Source organism: Microplitis mediator, chromosome 7 (genome assembly GCF_029852145.1).
Source record: "Microplitis mediator isolate UGA2020A chromosome 7, iyMicMedi2.1, whole genome shotgun sequence".
Taxonomy (NCBI): domain Eukaryota; kingdom Metazoa; phylum Arthropoda; class Insecta; order Hymenoptera; family Braconidae; genus Microplitis; species Microplitis mediator.
Genome location: NC_079975.1, coordinates 23,049,061 through 23,072,819, shown reverse-complemented (window position 1 = coordinate 23,072,819; position 23,759 = coordinate 23,049,061). Strand labels below are relative to the sequence as shown.

The window sequence follows — 23,759 nt, the reverse complement described above, 5'->3', positions numbered from 1 at the left end:
GATAATTACATATGGTCTATATATAATTATATCTAACCGTTTAGATATAATTATATATAGTTGGATCTCATCATTTTTTCTCGGGTTATGCTGGGATTATTAGAATATAATTATTAGAATACTAAAATTATTATTTAAATATTCATGATACTAAAGTTAGCAGACGTCTAATAATTTTTGAATTTTATTTTAGACAGTAAATTATTAAAAAAAAAAATTTGAAAAAATAGCACCTGTAGTTTATGAAATTCTCTACGTGTGCATATTTTTATTTTTGTTTTTTTCTCTGATTAATTTGTTGAAAAAGAAAACCGAAAATTTTTAATTATCCGCTAACTTTAGGATCATTAAATATTCACATACTTACTTTTCAATCAGCCATCTTTACTCACTTGTAATAAAATGAATTAACTTATCTATTTAACTTATTTTTATTAAAAATAAAACTTAATAAATAAAACGATATGTGATGCTCGCACATATAGGAGAAGGAGGAGGGGTAAAAGCGGTAGGGTAGGCAAAACGGGGTACCCCCAAAATTTTATAAAAAAAAAATTATGTTTTAAATGGTTTTTAAACATTTCAAAATCACTTTCGTAAATATAATTGATCGTTATTTAAAATTTTTTTTTGTTAAACTTTTTCAAAAATGATTGGTCATTTGAAAAATATTAATGACTTTTGTTTTATTATGAAAACTATTGAAAATTTGTTTTTCTTGTTTTGTATCTGATAATCATGTAAAATATAATTTTTTTCCGTGTAATTTACTTACAAAAAAATTTAACCAAATTCATTTAAAATCCAGAAATTTTTTTTTTTTTCAGTGGGTACCCCATTTTGCCCGCCAAAATGAAATTTTTTTTTTTAACGGTAACTTAAAAATAGTTATAAAAAAAACTAAGATCATAAATTTAACAAACATGTATTTTAAAAATAACACATACATAAAAAATATCTTACATATTTCTAAAAGTTATTTAGTTAAAATATTTTCATTTTACAGAAGAACTTATAATTTAAAACATTATTTACAACATAAAAAAAATCTTTTTTTTTTAATATTTTTAAACATATCTAAGTTTGTTGAATTAAATCTCAATAAACAATATTACAAACTTACTAAAAAAAATTTTGTTCAAAATCATCAACTTAAATCGATAAATAAAACTAGTGCTAACAAAAAAAAAAATATATACAAAATATTTTACATATTTATAAAAAATTACTAACTTTAAATTTTTACATTTTTAGAAATCAAAAAATTTCTATTTTAAAATTTTTATACAACTTACTGCAATGTATAGAAAAAAAGTTAAAATTAATTCTTACAATTACGGTCTATAAAATTAAGCAAATCATCATCACTACATTTGTCAAGTATTATACTGATACACTCTGGCGGTAACTCCGGACAATTTTTGTATGTTGATGTGAATACAGATTCCGAAATATTCAACAACTTTCGTCTTTTAAGTGAAATTTCGAACCGATGTTGGATGGTGGTGGCATAAATCGGATAGTTTCCTACAATTTCTTCTGATTCAATAAATTCCCTTAGATTTTGATTGTAAGTATACTTGACCAACGTGTTAATGCTAGCAGTAGCAATGCCATAAGCTGTGACCGTCGTTTCATCAATTAGATCACTTTTCATTCTTTTTAGTTCTTTTTCACATTGGTCCTTAAAATCTTTAAGTTGTAAATCACTATTTATTGCGTTAATAATGTTTTCCGATACATATAATTTCAAATCAAGCAGAACACTAATTTTCTTAATGAACAATCTCCCAATAAAATGATAAATATCAACAACTTTCGAATAACTTAATTGGCGAATAGGGTCATCCAGAGATTTGTAATAACTTAAATAATTAACAATTATTTCCATGAATGTTTGAGTCCCATATAATGTGTTAATATCACTTTCAGGTTTAATTAACGCTTCAATGTTTAAGGTCTCCTCGTTAACTTGTAGTGTAATATCATACTTGTTAAAATTATTACCACTGTACTCTATCAAAAGCTTGATTATTTTCTTCACTTTTTGGATATCCGCGTCATCAAGCATTGGAGAGTTGTATAGATTGTAAGCTATACCAAGGACAGCATCAAATTTAATATAATTGTTTATTGAAAAACCAGTTTTTAAAACCATTTCGATGGCATCGACGTCCAAGTTCATCATCAACGTTAGCAAAATCCGTAACTTGCACCTTAGATCCGGACTCTTCAGTAACTCTGGATACTTGTCAACAACAAATTTGATTACTCCGTCGCGCTCATTTTCTGCTGCCACATGGAGAATACACACTCCAATAGCCGTCCAGTCAGGTTTTTTTGATAGAAGATCAGTGACTTGACTTAAAAGTTCTAAGTCACCTTCTTTGATAACAGGCTCCAAAATTTGTTGTAACTCAGAAGCCATTTTTACGAATTTATTATAAACTTTAACTTTATAATTATTTTTAGCTGTCACTATATTCACAGAGAACCAACTTGTTGCACTGAGAATTGAAACTTAACTGAGGTTCAAAATTATTTCAGTTATTTTATGTACTCGATCAACAATAGGACTAATGATCAACAGTTCCCCTTCTCTTCAAACTGATCAAGAATACTTTCAAGTATTGGAAAACGTAATGACTTAAGTGAAAAAGAATTATGTTAATAAGATTGTCTGGGGCTCATTATAAGTAATTACCGTAAATTTCGGTATTTAAAATAAATTTATACTTTAGTTGTTTTGTGAAAACAATGCGGGCTTGGATAGGCAGCTACCCTAGTCTACCTGGAACTATACAGCTTCATTATAAATAACTTAGGATAACGTGACTTTGTCAGGGTAGTACATCATTATATATATGTGTCGGAGATGAAACAATAAAATGAGGTTTTTTCAATGGGACGGGAAATTCCCAATACTTAGTCGAGACTAATTTCTATAGTAGTAATTAAATAATAAAATTTAAGTTCTAGTTGAATACAACATAAACAGATTATGTTCATTGCGAAAGACTTAGGCTCGCTGTGACACCTGATCACTAAACGTAGCCACGGTCACAGAATGGGTATAGTAAGAAACAGAGGGAAGTATTGTAAGATGACATTTTGTGATAAGGCTAATGGTTTCACCGGAAAAGAAAAAAGATCTCAAAATTTACTATTAATTTGATTTCAAGTTCAAATAACTTTCGAACAGATGGATTTATCAAAAAATGATAAGAGACTTTTTTTGTAGAGCGTTCAATTTCCTACAAAAATGTTTATTGTACATAAAAATCTGTTGATTGATTTGTGAGCTCGAAAATTATAAAAAAAAAAACAATTTTTTTTCCGTGCCATTTAAATGGGAAATCGAAATCTGCAATACGCGACCTTTAAATATTAAAATTAGAAGCTCTGGTTTTCACAGGCGTCGTTTCGGTACTCTGAAGATATTTCAATGCGAGATTTAAAAAAAAAAAAAAAAATAGTCTATTTTTTTGAATTGGTCTAATATAGGGAAACCGGGGCACGAAGGCCCCCTTAAGCCGGTTTTTTATTTTTGTGGCTTTTGACCATCAAATTCGTTTATATTATTTCGGAAGAATCAGTCAAAATTTTTCAAAAAATAGAAAAAAAAAATTTATTTTTTTTTGGGCACGAAGGCCCCCTCCCCAAAAAATTATGGAAAACATTTTTTTTTTCATTTTCCGTCAAGTTATGATCTCTATAATGTTTTCATTATAGTTTAGGCCAATATGTGATATGTGAGCAAAATGGACCACAAAAAAAAAAAAATTGTAACGAAAAAATTAACTCGACGGAAAATAAAAAAAAAATAATTTTTTTGTTATAATTTTTTTTATCGAGTGGTCTATTTGACCCCACATATCACATATTGGCCTAAAATATGATAAAAACATTGTAGGGGTCATAACTTGACGGAATTCAAAACAAAATTTTTTACCTAATTTTTGAGGGGGGCATTCGTACCCCAGGGGGCCATAGCACCCCGGTCTTCCCTATATGCTAAAATCAAAAAAACATTACTCAGTTGGAGTATACATTTACTATGATTAAACAAATATTTTCTTAGTAGGATACAAGCGTATATATAATTGAAAAAAAATTTATTTTCTCAGTGTGAATTAACAAGTTTTGGGACTGATGAGGGTATATTGTGCTAAATAATAGAATCACAATCTTGAGATGTAAGTCCAGGTAGAATAGCATTTAAATTTACAAAGTAGTTCAAAGAAGGAATTAAATCTTTTTCAAATCTACTAATTCTAGCAGTACTGATTAAGAAAAAAAATAAAATGTAACAAAGGCGGCGCTACGCTCATTACGCGACCAACGAATGGTTAACGAAAGTAAGGTGTCTCATTTTGCCCTAAGGTGTCAAAAATCGGACCCAACACAATAAAACCAAGTGTGTAGTCAAAATTAACACACTTTCAAAATAACATTGAAACGCTATAAGCAATCTATAGATATTTAACACACCGTGAAACGTGTTTTAAATGACTTCAAAAAACTTTAGTTTCGCTTATGGCCTTAAACATAAAACACATTTAATATGTGATACTTTTCAAATTCTATCAATCTTCTATTTGTGAAATATGTACAAGATTAATACAAATCAGTTACCGACAAAATTTATTAACCTAAAATTTAAAAATTTTGCACACCACGAACGCGAAGCGGAGAGGCAGCGCTTTATTATCACCAAATAAAAAAAAATCGGGATCTCCTCAGCTTAAATTATTTCCACCAACTTTATACTGCGCTTATACGGTAAAAAAAAAGTACACTATTGGCAAGAGTAAAGTTCAATGAACAATTCTGACAGTAATAAGTTCTATTATTTAGAATATTATTAAACAAAAATTGATTGAAAAATTTTTTTTTTTGACGTCAGTTGCTCTGTTCTCTCTAAAAATGAATTAACAAAATTCATTGGAAAATAGTGAATATTCACTAATTCAATTTTAGAGAGTATGTACGTGAACTCGATACCTCTCGAAAAACTCAATGAATTACTTTGAATTTTTTTCTATTAGCTTCGAATTTTAATTATATCAAAGTCTTTTGAATTTTACTTTTGAAAACCCTCACATTCATAATTAAATAAAAGTTTGAAAATCAAAAAGTGCATACCTCAATCGCTAATTTCATTTTTATTTTAGTCATTACTTTTATTTTATTTTTATTTCATTATATTAATTTTTTTAATTATGAATTTTTATTCAACTTTTAAATTATTAATTTTTTAAAAAATTATTAGACGTCGGCTAACTTCAGTGTCATTACCAAGACAACAGGACGTATTTTCATTATTCGACTATTCGAAAACGAGTTTTGATTTTTTTGAAATTCAATTCAAATGAACTTATAATTACAGTGGAATATTTATTATTTGAATATAAATTACTTTTGGCGGCAAATTTTTTTTTCAAATTTTTGACGTAAATAAAATATATAATAATAAGTAATAAGAAATGTATCATTAAAAGTCATATATAATCGCTTAGTTTTCTAAATCTGATAAATAATTTTTGAATAAAAAATTAAAAACTCACATATTGCTGCTCTTCGATGACTTCCTTGGACGTAGACTTAAAAACGCAGTTGATACAATCAAATAACCACTAACACTTACACTGATATTAATTATTAACACAAACTTAACACTGACATCACTTACAAAACAAAACACTACTCACTCATAAACCACGATTTTTTATTTAAAAAAAAATAACACAAGTATATTTTAAAAAATGATACAGTAGCTAACCGACGTCTTAAAATTTTTGGGTTTTTTTAAAAACGATAAATTAAAAAAAAAAATATTTAAAAAAGTTGCATCTATAGCATTTTTAATTTCCTACCTGTGCATATTTTTAGTTTTTATTCTTTTTATAATTTATTGTTTCTAGAGAAATCCGAAAATTATTAATTGTCTGCTAACTTATAATCCTGAAGTTAGCAGACAATTAAAAATTTTCAAATTTTGTTTTCAACGATTTAATTTAAAGTAAAAAACAAAACTAAAAAAATGCACGTATAGAAAATTTTAAAAACTACAGGTGCAATTTTTTTTGATATTTTTTTTTTTTAATTTATAGATTTAAAAAAAATTCAAAATTTAATAGTTGGCTAACTTCAGGATGATTTTGAAAAATGGCGGCAAAAAATAACGAACAAAAAAAAATTTAACATCACTTGATAAAAAACACTTTCCACTGGCACAAAAACACTCACTGATAATATTTAAATTCTTTTTTATATAAATAATAAGTAATAAAATTTATTTTCACTGAATTTAAATCAAAAAAACAAACGACAACGAAGACCGACAGTTTGACAATGGAAACACTGATGCGTTTTCTTTAAATGAGTTCTTTTACTTCTTATATTTTATATACTGATTGAATTATTATCACAGAATGTTCAATGGCCGTCAAATAATTTTTAAAGACACATGTTTTAATAAATTTAATTACAAAAATAAATTATTTATTTATTTAATCACGATCTAGATGAGACCGGCGTTATTACGATGGCGGCAGTATGAAGTTGGACCCAGAACCATAAAAACTTGCGCAATTGTGGAAGCGGTTGGTACGACCTGCGCAGTAGAGGTAAAATTGAGGTGCGCGTGCGCAGAAACATTGTGGGTCAGTTGGTCTCCCGGCTGATGCTCTCATTGTCGTTATTTTATTCAGTTAAAATAATCATTTTAATTATTGCGACACTCGATTACAAGTGTACTTTTAGTTTTAAATAATTTTTTATCAAATGATGAACATTTTGTGATTTTAATTTACGTGTGTCCTTGAGTGCAAGTTATTAAATAAATTAAATTCAGTGCCGGCTTAGCTCTCGGGGTTCTCGGGTTATTTATCGCCATGTTTGGTGTCGGAATTTTTAAACGGGAATAAAAATAATTAAATGTTTTCTTTTTATTATAAATAATATAATTAAGTAATTGTGATAATTTGGTGATTAATTGGACGGATTTTCGCAATAACGTCTTAACTTATAAGGTTAGTTAAGACGTTATTGCAAAAATCCGTCCAATTAGTTGTGATAATTTGACTGTTTTAGTGAGTAATTATGTGTTTAATTTATTTATTTCTTGATAGTAATGTATTAGCACTGGCAGCGGAAAATAAAAATGGCGGGAAGCGTGAGTAAATTTAAAAAAAATTATTCATTAAAGTTTTTTATTCACTAATTATAATTATGGATAAAAATTCTAACAATAATAATATTGCCCATTGTTTTGGAAACTTATTTTAAAGCTCAAAATTTTACGAGTGTGAATGTAGCAGACATCAGACAAGTTTGAAATTATAAATAAATAGAGGAAATAATTAATAAAATAATAATATTTATAAAAAATAATATATTAAAATAATAATAATATTTATAAAAAATGCACTTTATAATTTTAAAATTTTATAAATGCGCATTTTTTTTTATTTTATTTTATTATTTATTTATAATTTTAAATTTGTCTGATGTCTGCTACATTCACACTCATAAAATTTTAAATAATTTTTTGAATTTCCAAACACCATTTAATTTAAGTAACTCCCTAAACCCAAAAGGGCGAATAAAAATGTGTCCTTTTGGAGTTAGTAACACGCTCTATATATGTATAGTTTTTTGTCCACCTCGATTGCACTCTTTTACTTTATTTTATTCCGTCAAATGTTAACATCAACTGTAGCGTGACGGTAGCAAATAAACAAAATAATTAAAACGAGACAAAAATGATAGAAAATCTCTAACAGAGCATTTAAATAATATAAAAAGAAAAAATGCAATGTAATTAGGTTATTTTTTTTTATTACAATAATTATTTGATTTTTTTTTTCGATAAATTAAGAAGATGCGGCTCCATAATTAATAAAAATAAATATGATACTGAATTTAGCAGACGTCTGACAGTTTTTGAATTTTTTTAAAAACAATTAACTATAAAAAAAAATATTTTGAAAAATTGCACCTATAGTTTATTAAAATTTCTACATGTGTATATTTTTAATTTTTTTTTTTTGTAATTTATTTGCTGAAAAAAAAATCCGAAAATTTGTAACTGTCTGCTAACTTCAGGATCGTAAATAAATTAATTATTGAAAATACTAGATGAACGTTCGCTTGCACTTTTGGAGTTTTTTAAAAACTTTTTATATTATATTATTTAATTTTTTAAATTTTTGTTTACCGAGTTCTCAACAATTATTATTCATGTATATTTTAAACATAAATTTTGAGTATTTTAACATTATATTTATTGCTAAATAAATATTTGGAAAAATTTGGTGACAGTAGAGCTTCGCGTTCGTAGTTTACATGCAATAAAGATAATAATTCATGCAGTTAAATTTTAATTTGTTGTTGACATTTTACTAATATTATTGACGTCAACAAAACTTTATAATAAAATCACAATGGTTATAAAACCATGAAACATTATACATATAATATATGAACATTATTTACCAAAATGTCCGCTATTACACATTTGTAAATATTTTAAATTACTCACAATGTAGTCATTGTTTGATTATTTATTATTTCATCATATTTATTTAATATTGTATACAGACATACCCAGGGGAAAATGAGTCCCTATTTTTGAGAAAAAAATTTTTAGTTTCCATTTGTAGAAAAATATAGAAAAAATTAGCCCACCCTGAGTTATTTTATTGAGAACCTTCCCTGATTAAAGAAAATGATTAAAAAGTATTTAAAATGATTTGTTTTTTAATTATTTTAAATACTTCTTAATCCTTCAAATCATTTCTAATCCTGTCTCTTATGGACATTTAACGTGTGAAATCATTTTTAATCATTTTTTTTAATCAGGGTTAAGAATCTAACTGAGGTAAAATAGGCCACAGTTGAAAAAAAAAATTTTTGAATAAAAATTTTAAATCAATTGCACTATTTAGACTGATCAACTTGCCCCAACTGATCCTACAAGTCGTAACTGAGAATTTTTGAACAAAAAAACAATTTTCCCGCTTCAAAATGCGATATTTATAACTGATTATTATGGCCAGGATTTTTGCTTGTCAAATTTTTGATATTACGGCAAAAATATTGGTCGTATAAAAAAATTTTTCAAACAAAAGTTGTAGGAAATTTAATTTTATAAAAAAAATGTCTCTTATAATTTTTTCTTAGGACTAATTAGAAAGCCGTAATTTCAAAATTAAGATTTTCATAATCACCAAAAATTTGAATCATTCATTATGAATCTTAATTTTATTCAATTACGGTGAAAATATTGGACATTTGAAAAAATCATAAGAGAGATTATTTTTAGAAAATTAAATTTCCTACAACTTTTGTTTCAAAATTTTTCTGATAAAACCAATATTTTCAACGTAATATCAAACATTTGAACCATTCATTTCAAAATTAAGGCAAAAATCTTGTCCCTACTAATTAATAATGTCAATTAAATTACATGGATCTTTGTATCCGCATTACTTTGAAAATAACTCCAACTTGACCCGCGATTCAATATTTTACGAGCACAATTACAAAATTTCAGTCTTTAAATTTTTTATGAAGATTATGGAGACAGATAAAATATAGAGAGAGTTTACAAACGTCCGCTGGAAACTATCGGATTATGGATATAATCTCCAATATTATTATTATTATTATTATTACTAGTACCATTATCGTTATTCGGTTGAAAACAATGATTGTCCTCGAAACTTCAAATTAGTGGTGCCAGGTGACTGAAAACACTACGCCTCTGAACAGTAATAATACAATAAATATAAACCAATCACTTTGATCAATATTATCATTATTATTGGTACAAACGGATGAAACGTTACTCTGGTGTTGAATGATTGGTAAAAGAAATAAACTTCATAAAGCCATCATTTCAACAAAAACAATTTATTATTATTTATTATATTGACTGATTAATTATTAAAACTTTTTTAATGCTTCCGTTGATATGTTGTCGGCGTTTAATAATAATATTTATGACATAAATTTATTGTCATCAACTTCTTCAATTCATTTTAAATAAATCCGGGGCAAAATTAGTTGCCATATTTTTGAGACAGGAATTTGGTTTTTTTCAATTATGCTTAGTTACGATTTTTTCAAAATATTGGGCCAGTTGATCAGACTGAATACTAGTAATAATTAGAAATTCTTAATAATATACACAGAAAAAAGTATGATCCTGGAGTTAGTAGACAATTAACAATTATTGGATTTTTTTGTTAAAAAATTAAATAAAAACTAAAAATATGCACATGTAGAAAATAAAAAAAACTATAAGTGCAATTTTTTAAAATATTTTTTTTTTTTATAATTGATCGTTTTTAAAAAAATCCAAAAATTATTAGACGTCGGTTCACTTCAATACCACAAGTTAGTAGACAATCAACAATTTTTGGATTTTTTTGTTAACGAATTAAATAAAAAAAAAAAAAAAAAAAATATCCACATTTAGAAAATTAAAAAAACTATAAGTGCAGTTTTCTTTTTTTATACTTTATCGTTTTGGAAAAAATCTAAAAATTATTAGATAGCTAACTTCAGTATCATAAAAAAATTGCTTGACTTAGACATATTGAGAGTAATGCACTACCTCAAACGCTTTGCGTTATGAGGCGTGCAAAATATGTATTCTGAACTAACGTCACTCCGTTCAAACAAGATGTCTTTCATTAAAATATTCGGCGTCGTGAACTTAACGGCAACTTTTATGAAAGGACTAAATCTAATTCGCAGTATATAATTATTTTCTGTGTAATAATAATTATAAGCTATTTTCCAACGTTCAAATATGAATTTTCAATGAAGAAATTAATTGGCATACTTTGAACTTTTTTTTTTCAATTTTAAATTTATTTTATATTATTAATTTTCATTATCGCAATTTATTTATAAAAAGCTACACGAGTATTAACAAAAAAATGTAGCGTGCCAAATAGTCCCATGAGGCAATTTGACACGCTTTACGCTTCGCGCACAATCGTTATTAATTGTTTAAAAATCGTCAATATTCTGATAGAATATTAAACATTGCAGATAAAAGACTTTGTAGATAAATGCCTATATTTGAACCCCGAAAAATTAAAAAAAAGTATTGGAATCATTACAAAATTTCGGTGATATAGACAAAAAATACGCTATTAATTACAGCAACGTCCAGGGTTGTAAATGAAATAATTTTTTGAAAAATTTGAGATTTAGGTTCACTTTCCAAGTTCTCAGCGCACGTTCTACGTGTGTGCGTTACGTATGCGAATGATTGCAAATCACTCGTTATAAGCAATTACAGTAATTGCGTTGATCAGTGATATATTTTGTGCAAATCAAATCTAATTATATACAAGCGACTGATACTTATAACGAACGGCAAAATAAGAATTTGAGTATCTGAAAGAATGGGGGGGGGAGGGGCTTTAAAGTTGAAACGAAAAGCGTAACAAGGAGAGTTGCTTATAATGGGATTGTTTATAATGACTGTATATTCAAGATGTCGGATAAAGTTTTGAATAAACTAAAAGAAACGTTGCATAATGAACAAATAAAAATGAAAATAATAGCTTATATTTTACGTCCGTACACTGAAATTTTTATTTATTCAAATATTTTATGCATCTGAACCTTAATAATGTAGAAAATGTAGTGTATACTTTTTAAATATTAACATTCACTAATTTCAAACCCGTGTAAAAAAAATTGTTGAAAAAAGGTTAAAAAAGCGTTGACTATTCTAAACTTCAAAACTTGACACAATGACGACCTTTTTTCAAACGATTTTCAAACTTCTAAAAATGCACAGAAAAAAAAAAATTGACTTAATACTACAAATTAACATTTTTCAGTACACAATTCGTTCAGAAAAAACGGATTTCGAACTATTTTTGACCATTTTTCGTTTTATCTTATCTTAATAATATTAGGACATTTAAGATTTTTCCCCGGAATTTTCAAAAGTTTAAAAAACGTTCAAAAAAAGTTCGTCGTTGTGTCACGTTTTGAAGTTTAGACTAGTAAACATTTTTTTAACCTTTTTTTAACAATTTTTTTTACACGGGAAATAAAAAAAATAATTTTGTAGCAAGTATCGTAAGGCTAGTCTACAATATATAAGATTAATATCACGGTATATTATTTGTATGAATTATATTATATACTGTTAACATTTGCAGAGTAATTGGATGTTTTGCGTCAATATTTGATAGAATGTTGTTTGGATACTTGAATATCAAACAAGCTGGTAGGTAATTTAAACATAATGTACATTGTTAATAAATTAATTAATATCAAGTTAATAAATTTACAAACAATCGATTGATTTTTCTCCAATAATATTGAAAGAAAAAGTATATAATTAACTTTATCGTATCATCAATTATTATTTGCTAGTTCTATGATATTAAATCTATATCAATGACTAATAATTTGTTATAAAGGAAAAATATGAAAATATTTTTTCTGAGATTATTTATTTATTTTATAAATTAGTTTATTACTAAATTTAAATCTCATCCGCTTCGCGAGGTAATAAAAAATTAATAGTATAAAATATGTACTTTATATTAATGGGACATTTTTTGTAAAATAATTGATTAATTTTTCTTAAAAACTAGATTTGAAAAAAAAAAACGTTCTGGTACGTCACCTTTTGAAAAAGTTGCTTTTCAAAAAAAGCCTTTTTTTTTAAATTCATATTTTTTTCTTGTTGGGTAAAAAAATATGACAAAATTCTGAGAAATGTTTTTGATCCAGTACAAAAAAGAGAAAAATTTTCAGCCAAATCAAAGGGGGTCCGGTTCCAAAGTGGTCGATTTGGCGCGAAATGCTCTTTTGTTTTATTTGAAAATAAAGAACGATCGATAATCGATCAAATTTATTGAGATGAAATTTGAAAAAAATATAGTTTTTGTCATCAAAATAATAATAAATGTACAGCTAAAAAATTTCTTGAAATACGCAGAATTTTATGGTGAAAATTTCATATCAAAATATTCAGTAGTTTTTGTGTGATGGGCATTCGAAAAAAACACATAATTTTATAGGTATAGATTTCCAAGCTTTTAATTTATCGAGATAAAATTGAAGAGTGGGATTTATTTTCAAAAAAGTGTTATTTAGACATAAAATGCTTGAAAATCAAAAGAATAATAAAATAAACTAAATTTGTATAATTAAAAATTTATAATACAAAACTAATGTTTAAATTAATCCAATAATTTTGATACCAATTGACGTCGTGTTTATGAAACGATTCGTTAATTTGACATTTGAAATGTTTTCCATGAACGTCAAATGTTGTAAATTGATTGAACACGTGTCTGCTACATATTTCATAGCTTAAAGGCATCATTTAAATTACCAATAACAGTATTGTTATTATATCAAATAACATTATTTACAATATAATTATGATATTCTGAAAATTATATCTTCACACAAAATTTATTAATTGATTAGGTATCAGTGCGGTTGATGTTTAAAATTAAATAATTCAATTAATTATGATTTTACAAATAATTATTTTTATTATTATTATTAAATGGATTCACTTTTTTAAATTTAATCTTTTTATTTTAATTAATTAACTTTTTAACTAATTAATTAAAATAACTTTTTATTTCAATATAAAATAACAATGCCCCCCTCCACTTTTTAAAAAATATTCAATGATCTTGAACTGTCATGAAAGTATTAAAATTTTATTGATTAATTAACAAATAATTGAAGTATTAATTGAAAACTAGCCAACGCAGTTACAATTTCGCCGACAAATAAATTGAAAAAAAAATTGCTTACAGTTGTTATCAATTAGAAGTTAAACGAAATTTGGTAAATAAATTTAAGCCTACGAAATTTGACATTTCGAATTATAAAATTGCTATGAAGATTTTACTAAAATTTATTCATCAAATTTCGTTTAATTTCTAATTGATAAAAACTATAGGTAATTTTTTAAAAAATGTATTTCTCGGCGAAATTGTTCTTTTTTCAATTAAGTACTAACTAAATTGCACGACTCATAATGCGAAGCATTACGGAGTGCTTTACGATCGAAAATTTTTTTTCGCCTCCTTGCTACAACTATTTCTGTAATTATCGTCTTCTTAGTGAACAGAAACATCTCTTTTCTAATTACGTCTACATAGCGCATTTGGTTTTGCGACATCTATAAGATATAAGTTTTGAAGCTGTTTTTTGAACTCTAGATAAGGCACCAAAATTTTGACAAAAAGTAAATTACAAATAATTATCAAATGTCATCTGAACCACTTGTCAATCGCGGTGGCATTTTTAAGGCGGGAAAAATAAAAAATTTTCTATGACTCCTAAGACCAACATATGTCTTATTTTTTATTTATATAAAAAAACTTGGCTATGAGACAAAAAAAGATTTTCTTGTCTTTTTAAAAAACATCTTAAAGTTGTTCTGTGCCACTTGGGCGTATTGAATAATTATGTCACCCGAATGATTAAAATCTTCTGGAAACATTCATCTTTCACATTTTTTCGTAAACCATAAAAATTGCCGCAAATAACAATAGAATAATAAATTAAAAGAAAAATAGAATTAAAAAATTCGGTTTGTACGGCTGAGCCTTAAGAGCCAGTTTTTCAAATCGGGTCATTCTTAGTATACATTAATAATATATAAATATACCAGCAATAATAATTGAGGCCCGGATTACTTAAGTAATACACAGACAGCTTTTAGATGTCTTTCAAAAGGATGACAATTTTTTTTTGTCTGTCGCCTTTTTTGGTATAAATAAGACATGCGGATGTTGGTCCTAGGAAACATGGAAAATTTGTGGCTTTTCCTGTCTTGAAAAAGACTTGTCAGTTAAAAAATCGTTTAGATGACTTATTTTACCACTATTTGTAATTTACTTTTTGTCGTTACTTGTGTCAAGTCTTTTAAGTAGATATAACAGCCTAAAAACTGATGTCTTAGATGTCACAAAGGCAAGAGTGCGACTTGGGTAAAAATACACCCGGTTTGAAAAACTGGCCTTAAGATTCTTTAATTTGTGACCGAAAAAAAATGAGCGTGACTGCAGCAGACATGAGATAATTTTTAAATTTGAAATAAATAAATAAATTACTTAAAATAATGAAGTTTAAAAAAATGCGCGTACGGATCTTGCATTTATCTAAACACGAATTTATTTAAATTTTATTTTACTCATATTTTATTTATTTATTTAAGAATTTTTAAAATTGTCAGATGTCCGCTAATTTTATGATTCTGAAATTACCAGACAATGAACAATTTTTGAATTGTTTTTCAGCAAATCAGTTACAAAAAAAAATATGCATGTGTAGAAAATCAAAAAAGCTACAGATGCATTTTTTTAAATATTTTTTTTTTATAATTTATCGTTTTTAAAAAAATTCGAAAATTATTAGATGTCAGTAAACTACAGATGAGTGTGAATGTAGCAGACATCAGACAAATTAAAAATGATAAATAAATATAGAGTGAACAAGCAAACTGCAGTCACTACGTGACTGTCCAAATATCACTACTAAATTTATAAAATACACAGAAAAAAAGAATTTCTTGTCGGAAAAAATTTTAATTTAAAATAATTCCTTGCGCCAAGTAATTTTTTCTAGTTTTAAATAAATTTTTGTTTTCAATTCACAGTGCAAAAAATTTATTGGGGTAAGTCAAAATTTTCTTTAGGCGAGTAAAGATTTTTTATGTCAACGAATCCTTTTTTTTTTCTATGCACACTTTTTTGGCTTTGAGAAGCTTCCTAAAACCAAAAGGGAGTATAAAAATCTGTCATTTTGGAATAAGTAACGCGATATAAATAATATAGCTACATATTCAGTGATATTCAGTCATATTTAGTGACAGAATAATTAAAGTATTAATTTATTTAAAGAAAATAAATACGATCGTCTTTTTTCCCGCGTAATTTAAATGTAATTCGAATGATATAGATAAATCTATTTATCTCAATACTTGGCAATTAAAAAGAGTTTAAAGTATGAAAAGGCACAAATTCAAGTCAAGACCTATCTAATGATACCAATTTCAATAACATTAACTAATTCTATCTTATAGATATGGCGGGAACAACATTTTCCTTATTCTCTTAATAATATAGATAATTTAAAAAAAAATATCTATAAAAAATGTACTTATTAATTTTTGAATTTTTCTTTGCGCATTTTTTTAAATTTTATTTTATTAATCATTTACTCTATTTATTAATAATTTTAAATTTGTCTGTCTGCTACATTCACACTCATAACTTCAGTACGATTCTGAAGTTGACAGACAATTAAAAATTTTTGAATTTTTTTTTGAACACTTAAATTTGAAGAAAAAAAAAAACTAAAAAAATGCACATGTTGAAAATTTAAAAGACTACGAATGCAATTTTTTTAAATATTTTTTTTTCATAATTTATCGTTTTTTAAAAAATCCAAAAATTATTAGAGGTCGGCTGAATTCAGTATCATCAAACTTTACTATCATAAAAAAAAATTGTTTTTAAAAAACGATAAAAAAAATTGGAAAGAAAATACTACTAGCGCCATCACTCGCCACATCATGCTTACATTAGACGTCGAAATGACAATACTCATTTTCTCATTAAATGTAATCGTGGTTATATTGTTATATTTTTATTCAAATAAAATCCATCACAACTTTTCAAAATTTAAAATATTAAATAACATTTGAATTCTTATTAGTTTTCTCGATAATTATTTTACTGTTGACATATAATTTAAATTGTAAAAATTATTACAATGAGTGATAACTTGGGTTATTGTTTGAGTCTGTTAGAAGAAAATGACATAAAAATCCAACAAAGTGCATTAAAAATTTTATGTGAACTCTGTGATAATATCGTAAAATATCCCGAGGAACATAAGTACCGTAAAATTCGAATTGCTAATCCTTCAATAACTGATAAATTATTACCAGCATCCGGTGCTATTGAATGTTTATTTGAACTGGGTTTCATAGAGGTAATTTATTTATTATTTTGTATTAATTTTTATTTCGCTATCACTGATATTTATTTAAATTTAGAATTTTTCCATGCCAATGAATTTTTACTTTTGAATATCAACTGTCATATTAAATGACTGATAAAAAATTTAACTGTCACCAGATTAAATTAATCTTCATTTTTTTATTTTTCTGATAGTTGATGAGATCAATTTCTATAAAATAAAATTTTAAAAGTGACCTACATTTTTTAAAATTAACTAAAAGTTAATAAATTATGAGAGTGAATTTAGCGAAAAGTTCATAAATTTTAAATAAATTAATTAATTAAAATAATGAATTTTTAAAAAATGCGCGGACTGATTTTTCATTTATCTACAGATGCATTTTTTTATTTTTATTCTTTAATCAATTAAAAAACAAATATTGAAAAATTGCACATGTAGTTTTTTTAATTTTTTACGGGTGCAATTTTTCAAAATTTTTTTTTTAATTGATTTGTTGAAAATGAAAATCCGAAAATTATTAATTCTGTTAACTTCAGGATCATTACATTTACACTCATGAGTGTAGAAGATATGAGACAATTTTTAAATTTTGAATTAATAAATAAGGGAATTTAAATAATAAAATTTGAAAAAATGCGCGTACTGATTTTTCATTTATCTAAAGATGCATTTTTTTATTTTTATTCTATAATCAATTAAAAAAAAAATATTGAAAAATTGCACCTGTAGTTTTTAAAATTTTCTACGGGCGCAATTTTTCAAAATTTTTTTTTTTTAATTGATTTGTTGAAAATGAAAATCCGAAAATTATTAACTCTGTTAACTTCAGGATCATTACATTTACACTCATGTAAGTGTGGCAGATATGAGACAATTTAAAAATTTTGAATTAATAAATAAGAGAATTAAAATAATAAAATTTGAAAAAATGCGCGTACTGATTTTTCATTTATTGAAGTACGCGTTTTTTAATTTTTATTTTACTTACATTTTATTTATTTATTCCTAAATTACCAACTGTCAGCTACACAAAAAAAAAGATTTTTTGACGCAAGAAATTTTTTATCCCAAAAAAATTTTCGTTTCCAATTCGTAATGCAAAAAATTTCTCAGGACGAACAAAAATTTTCTTGAGCCGAGTAAGAATTTTTCGCGCCAAAAAATATTTTTCTTCTGCGTACATTTACACTGATAATAAATTATCTATTAATTGTATGAGAATAATCTTTAGCTAAAAATTTAAATTTTTAATTAATTTTTCAAAAAAAAAAAAATGATGACGGCAAGTGGCAGACATTAAAATTTTTTTTCAAATGAACAAATGAAATGTATGGAGGAAAATTTTTTAAAATTTCTATTTCACAAATTTTTTTATTTTTTTTTTTTACGTTCATTTTCAATACAGCGGAAGCTCTCAAACTTTGACAAGAAGCTTGAAATTCTTGGAATCGGTTAGAGAATAGTCGGCAATAGACGGGCAATTTTCTCACTTTTTTGTAAGCAATGGGCGGGATTCAAAGTTGAGTAGTGTAAAAGTTTAAGAAGTTTCATTGTTACTTTTTTCTAATCACAAACTACTTGTTGAAAAAATCCTTAAATCGTCCATTGTCTGCTACTTTCAGTATCATAAAAGAAAAAAGAAAATTTACAAATTATATAAACTACAAATTCTTACTTCAAAAGAGATTTCAGGACATTGTAAATTTTTAACTTGGGAAGTGAATAAATTTACAATGAATTTTAATTTATGTAAAGCCGTAAAATGGACTGTAGAGTCGTTAGGTCCACCTAGATGTTGGTGAATTATAGAAGTGGGTTAGATGCATCATTCCGCATCTGCTCTCATATTCCGTGATGATTAAAGTATGCACTGTAAAAAATCGGGAGTGAATACGGATTTTATTTCAACCCGAATTCACTCCCTCACTCGGAGTTCCGGAGTAAAAAAAAATCACAGCATGAGGAGTGAATAGGGATTTTTTTATGGGCGGAGTGATTTCGAAGTGACGTGGATTTTATTTAAATCCGCATTCACTCCGGTCCGGAGTTTTAATACTTAAATAAATTTATATTTAATAGAAACAGCTGTTAATTAGAAACATAATTATTTAAATAAATAATTCATTCAGATATTAATAATTAAATTTAAAATATTATCTTTTTAATTTATAAAATGTTTTAGTAACTCACTAAATTATAATTTCATATATATAATACATAGTGGAAATATTAAATTTTTGAATAGCTATAGTGACATAGTTTTTACGGGAATATTTTATATTTCGGTGCAATATGAAATGTTATCTCGTGGTATGGTTGATGTAAGTCATTCGACAGTTTGTAACTCAGTGGAATTACATTTGTTAAAGTTTTATTATCAGCTGCTTATAATTTTTTAAAATCATTTCGCGTTAATATATGGAAAGGGAGCTCGTAATTATTTCCGTACTCAATATAAACGTCTAAATATCAAAGATCTAAGCTCACTATGTATTAGTAATTTTTTTTATAATTAATATCTCCCGAAACTTCCCATCGGAGTGAAATTCACTCCGAAGAATTGAATAAATAAAAAATCATCCACTCCACGATAACTTCCATTTGGAGTGAATTTGATATCTAGATTTCTGAAATGTTTCGTATATAGATGCTGGTATGTCAGCCGAAAATCTTAGGCCACCCTCGTCCGGAACTACCCCTCAAGTCGCCCTTGAGCACTCGAATTACATGAATTTTTTTAATTTTCATTGCGCGAAAAACGTTCCGATCTTCTGGAACATGCGAATTTCACTCCGCGTTTACTCCGAAAATTTTTTACAATGAGTTTTTCATACTAAGTGAGTAAACTTACAATAAATATCAATTTTTTAATGTGCGTTTGTGTGGCACGTAATTGTACAGAAAATAAATTTTTAGCGAGCGGGCTAGGAATCGGTTTATTCATTTTACTGAAGATTTCAAACAATCGGGAGACTCGCAATTAAATTAAACCTTCAGAATAGAATATCCATCTATTATATAGACAGTTTTCAATAATCCGTTTAGCAGGGATCTAAATAAATAACTTGCTTGTGTAGAGTACACTGTGAACACTAGTGTTTTTCGACTTAGGTTTGGAAATATTGAATATTGATCTACTGTAAGATATCAGAAGAGTCAATTAAATTAAGAACGAGTTTATAAAAAAAATAAAGTTGAGAATAAATTTCTTGGCTGTCAAGTTCCCAGATTTAATCTGAAAATTCAATCAATCTACGTCCGTACCTAAGCCCCTGGAATTAAATATATATATATATACAATATATTTAATAAATATAATAAAAGTTCACAGGTAGTTGGACAGATACCGAAACGAGACAATTATCGATTTGTTACGGTTCGTTCCATTAATTAAGACTTCTCCATTTTTAAGTTATGTGATTATTGGAATTTTCCGAGCTTGAAAAATTATTGGTAAATGAGACGAAACATTGAAAATCAATAATTGTCAAGCTGTTATCTATCCAATTACTTGTTAGCTTTTATTATATTCATTAATTGTTAGATGTGAACAACATGCCGATATTTAATGAATTTACTTCGATAGATTCTTGCCTCTCTAATTGAAATTATTTATAAGAAACTACTTTTCAACTCTTGAAAACATGAAAGAAATTTAATTATTAACAAAAAAAAATTTTAACTCTTATGCCAACTTTTTTAAACTCTGTTCCCATAAAGCGCATCTCTAATTTTTTTTTCGTGGATTAAAACATTCAGGAAAAGTTGATTACTGAGTTTTTAGACGTTTGAGATCGACGTTTTCAAAAGTTAATTATGAAAATTTTGTTTCTTCATAAAAGACTTATTTTGATCGTTGACCTTTTCGTATTTTTTCACTCTTATGTGAATTTTTTCTCATTTAGTTTCCGAAGCTTCGGTTTCAAAATTTTTTTTGTTCACAAAACTTTAAAAAAATTTGTAGTCCATCTCTATTTTTTATAATATTTTTCAAAAGTTGAAAATTAATTTATATAAAATTTGTCACTGTGTCCATTTTGATAAAAAAATATACAGGGAATACTTAAAACAAACTTTTCGTCATATTAGAGGCAGTAAATGATTAAATCTGTCTTAAGTAGATGTTATGTATAAAGAAATATTAATAATGTGTATGGTAATAGTATCAAATTTTTCATATCATACATTATTCCCTTTAAATATTTAAGTTATATATTTTCTACTATCCTTTAATGGCTGATTATACCCTAATAAAATTTTAACAAACAGAAACCTAAATCACGTGATGTCTGTTTATATATTATGTACATATATAGTACTCTGAATTATAAATTATATTTTTTTAAATTTCTTTTTCCATTTTTTTACAAAATATTCGAGTTCAAAGATTTTCTAATTTTTTATCTAAAGTCATTATTAATGAATTTTAATTTTTAATTATATATGTACTTATAAAATTGTTACAATTTACCCGTTTAAAAAAAATTCGTCCCAAAAAAATTCAAAAAAGTTTGACATGTAGAACTTCTGAATTTGAGACAAATAAGAGCGTCAAATTGAACCTTTTTCTTCATCGAAAAATAAATAAGCAACTTAAGTTTAAAAAACGTAGACTGTTCCCTGATAGTCAGATTTTCTGATCAGAAAGTTGGTGTACCTACATTAGTTAAGACCAACTTTCAGCTTTTGTAACTGTTGACTACAAGTTGTAACCAACTTTCCCAAAAAGTTGCCGACGATCTACTGCCGTAATCTATCGCCAATTTTCTGAGAAAATTGAAGGCAACTTTCCGTCAACTAATGGAATGACAACTTTTGTCACCAACTTTTTCATAAAGTTGCCGTCAACTTGTGGGAATTCCAATTTTTCCGGCCAACTTGACGACAAGTTGCTGCAGTAGGTTGTCGCCAGCCTGCTGTCAAGATGAATACAGCAATACTTCATATTCGTAAAACTTAGATTGCTGTATAACCCATATATGGGTAATTTTCCTGAACTTAATACATTGTTTTGTTAAATTGACTAATAGTATCTAATAGATACACGAATATATTATTCTTGTTTGAAATGCTATGGTATCATAGTAGAGCCAGATCATGTTGGCCTCCTGCAGAAATTGAAATGAACACATGCAGGAGAATTCCATTAATTCGGACAGTTAGGCTACGGAGGAGCGGAAATTTCCTGGAAATTCCGACTTATCAAATGTCCCTTCTCCTTTAAAGATCCAACTACACACTCGCGCTTTTACACCTACACGAACGAATGTAACTGAAGATCGGAACGTTTTTTGCAGAACGAAAATAATAAAACAAAATGAAATTTAAAAAATCTACTGGATATAGATTTTTGAAATGTCTCGCAAAGGCGCTAGTATATCAGCCGAAAATTGCAGTCTACCCCTAACTACCCCTTAAGCAGTCAAATTACATAGTTTTCATCTTCGTTGCGCGAAAAACGTTTCGATCTTCAGGTACATACGAACGATGCACACATAAATTGTACTTTTTTGAATAAATAAACAGTCATCCGCTTCACATTCACTCCAAATTTAATCTTCGTTCACTCCGCAAATGTTTTCGATGTAAACGTTGTTATTTTACTCTAAATTCCCCACATGAAGTTAAAATCAACAAATTTTTTACTATTAATATTCTAAAATTAGAAAAAAAGTTAAACTTGAAGTTATAATCTGTATCCAGAAGTTCTACATTTCGAATTTTTTTTAAATGAATTTTTTTACTCGGATGGTACAGAGTAAATATGTTAATTTACTAGAGTAACTAGATTTTGTAATAAAAAAATTTCATAGTCTGAGTACATAAAAATCTTAAGTAGAAACATTAAAAAATATTAAGTAAATAGAGTAAAAGTACTATTCGTGACCTTTTACTCTCATAATCAGCCTATTATATATTCAAACAGATTTAAAACACTAAGATGTTTGCGAAAATATTATATTTACTAAAGCATCTTAAATGTACTTACAGTATTAAATATTTTCTTGTTTATTTATTTTTTTTTTTCAACTAATTACTAAGGAATCTTACAAAAGAGCTTAATTATTAAGACAAATAAATGTGTACCTGAAGATCGGAACGTCTTTTGTGCAACGAAAATGAAAAAAAAATTATGTAATTCGACAGCCTAAGGGCGACTTAAAGGGGTAGTTCCACACGGGGGTGGCCTAAGATTTTTTGCTGACATACCAGCATCTATATCCGAAAAATTTAAGAAATCTAGTCATCCAGTAGATTTTATACTTTCCAATTTTTTTATTCGTTCACGGGAAAAAAAATTAACCAATTTTTACTAAATTTGAAAAAAAATTACAATCCGGGAAGTAATCTTGAAATGTAAAAAAAAATCAAAACTTTTACAAAACTCAAAGTAAAAATTACAACATATTATTTAGAATAATAATTTCTGTTGATTATAAAAATTACTGCATTCAAAATAAAATTTACTAGCGACGAAATAAAAATTATAATGTACCAATAATTTTGACTATTGTATTTAGTAAATATTAGTTAACGTGCTTTGTGAAAGATGTAATCTGGCGAGTAATTTTTACAATCCAGATAGTAATTTTTACAATCTCAAATAGTAATTTTATCTCTCGGAGCAGCAATTTGTCTTACCGACATTCTAAAATGTACAGTACCTACGTAGAATTACATTGGAGATGTAATATTTATCAACTACGAAACAAAAATTCCGACTAATGCACTAACTTTTAATAATTCTAATAACA

At 26.5% G+C, this 23,759-nt stretch overlaps 1 protein-coding gene across 2 annotated transcripts in view; it reads left to right on the top strand.

Annotated features, from left to right (window-relative positions):
• The first annotated feature begins 6,709 nt into the window (after positions 1-6,709).
• Positions 6,710-23,759, top strand: part of LOC130672512 (peptide-N(4)-(N-acetyl-beta-glucosaminyl)asparagine amidase) — a 38,409-nt gene continuing 21,359 nt past the window's right edge. Inside the window, exons 1-2 of one of the 2 annotated variants that reach the window (XM_057477154.1) lie at positions 6,710-6,972; positions 7,134-7,177. In XM_057477154.1, the coding sequence (XP_057333137.1) occupies positions 7,166-7,177 (12 nt within the window). In that variant the 5' untranslated portion in view covers positions 6,710-6,972; positions 7,134-7,165. Of the gene's footprint in view, positions 6,973-7,133; positions 7,178-16,631; positions 17,014-23,759 lie in introns of those variants that run through there. The other variant, XM_057477153.1, reaches the window with a different exon arrangement.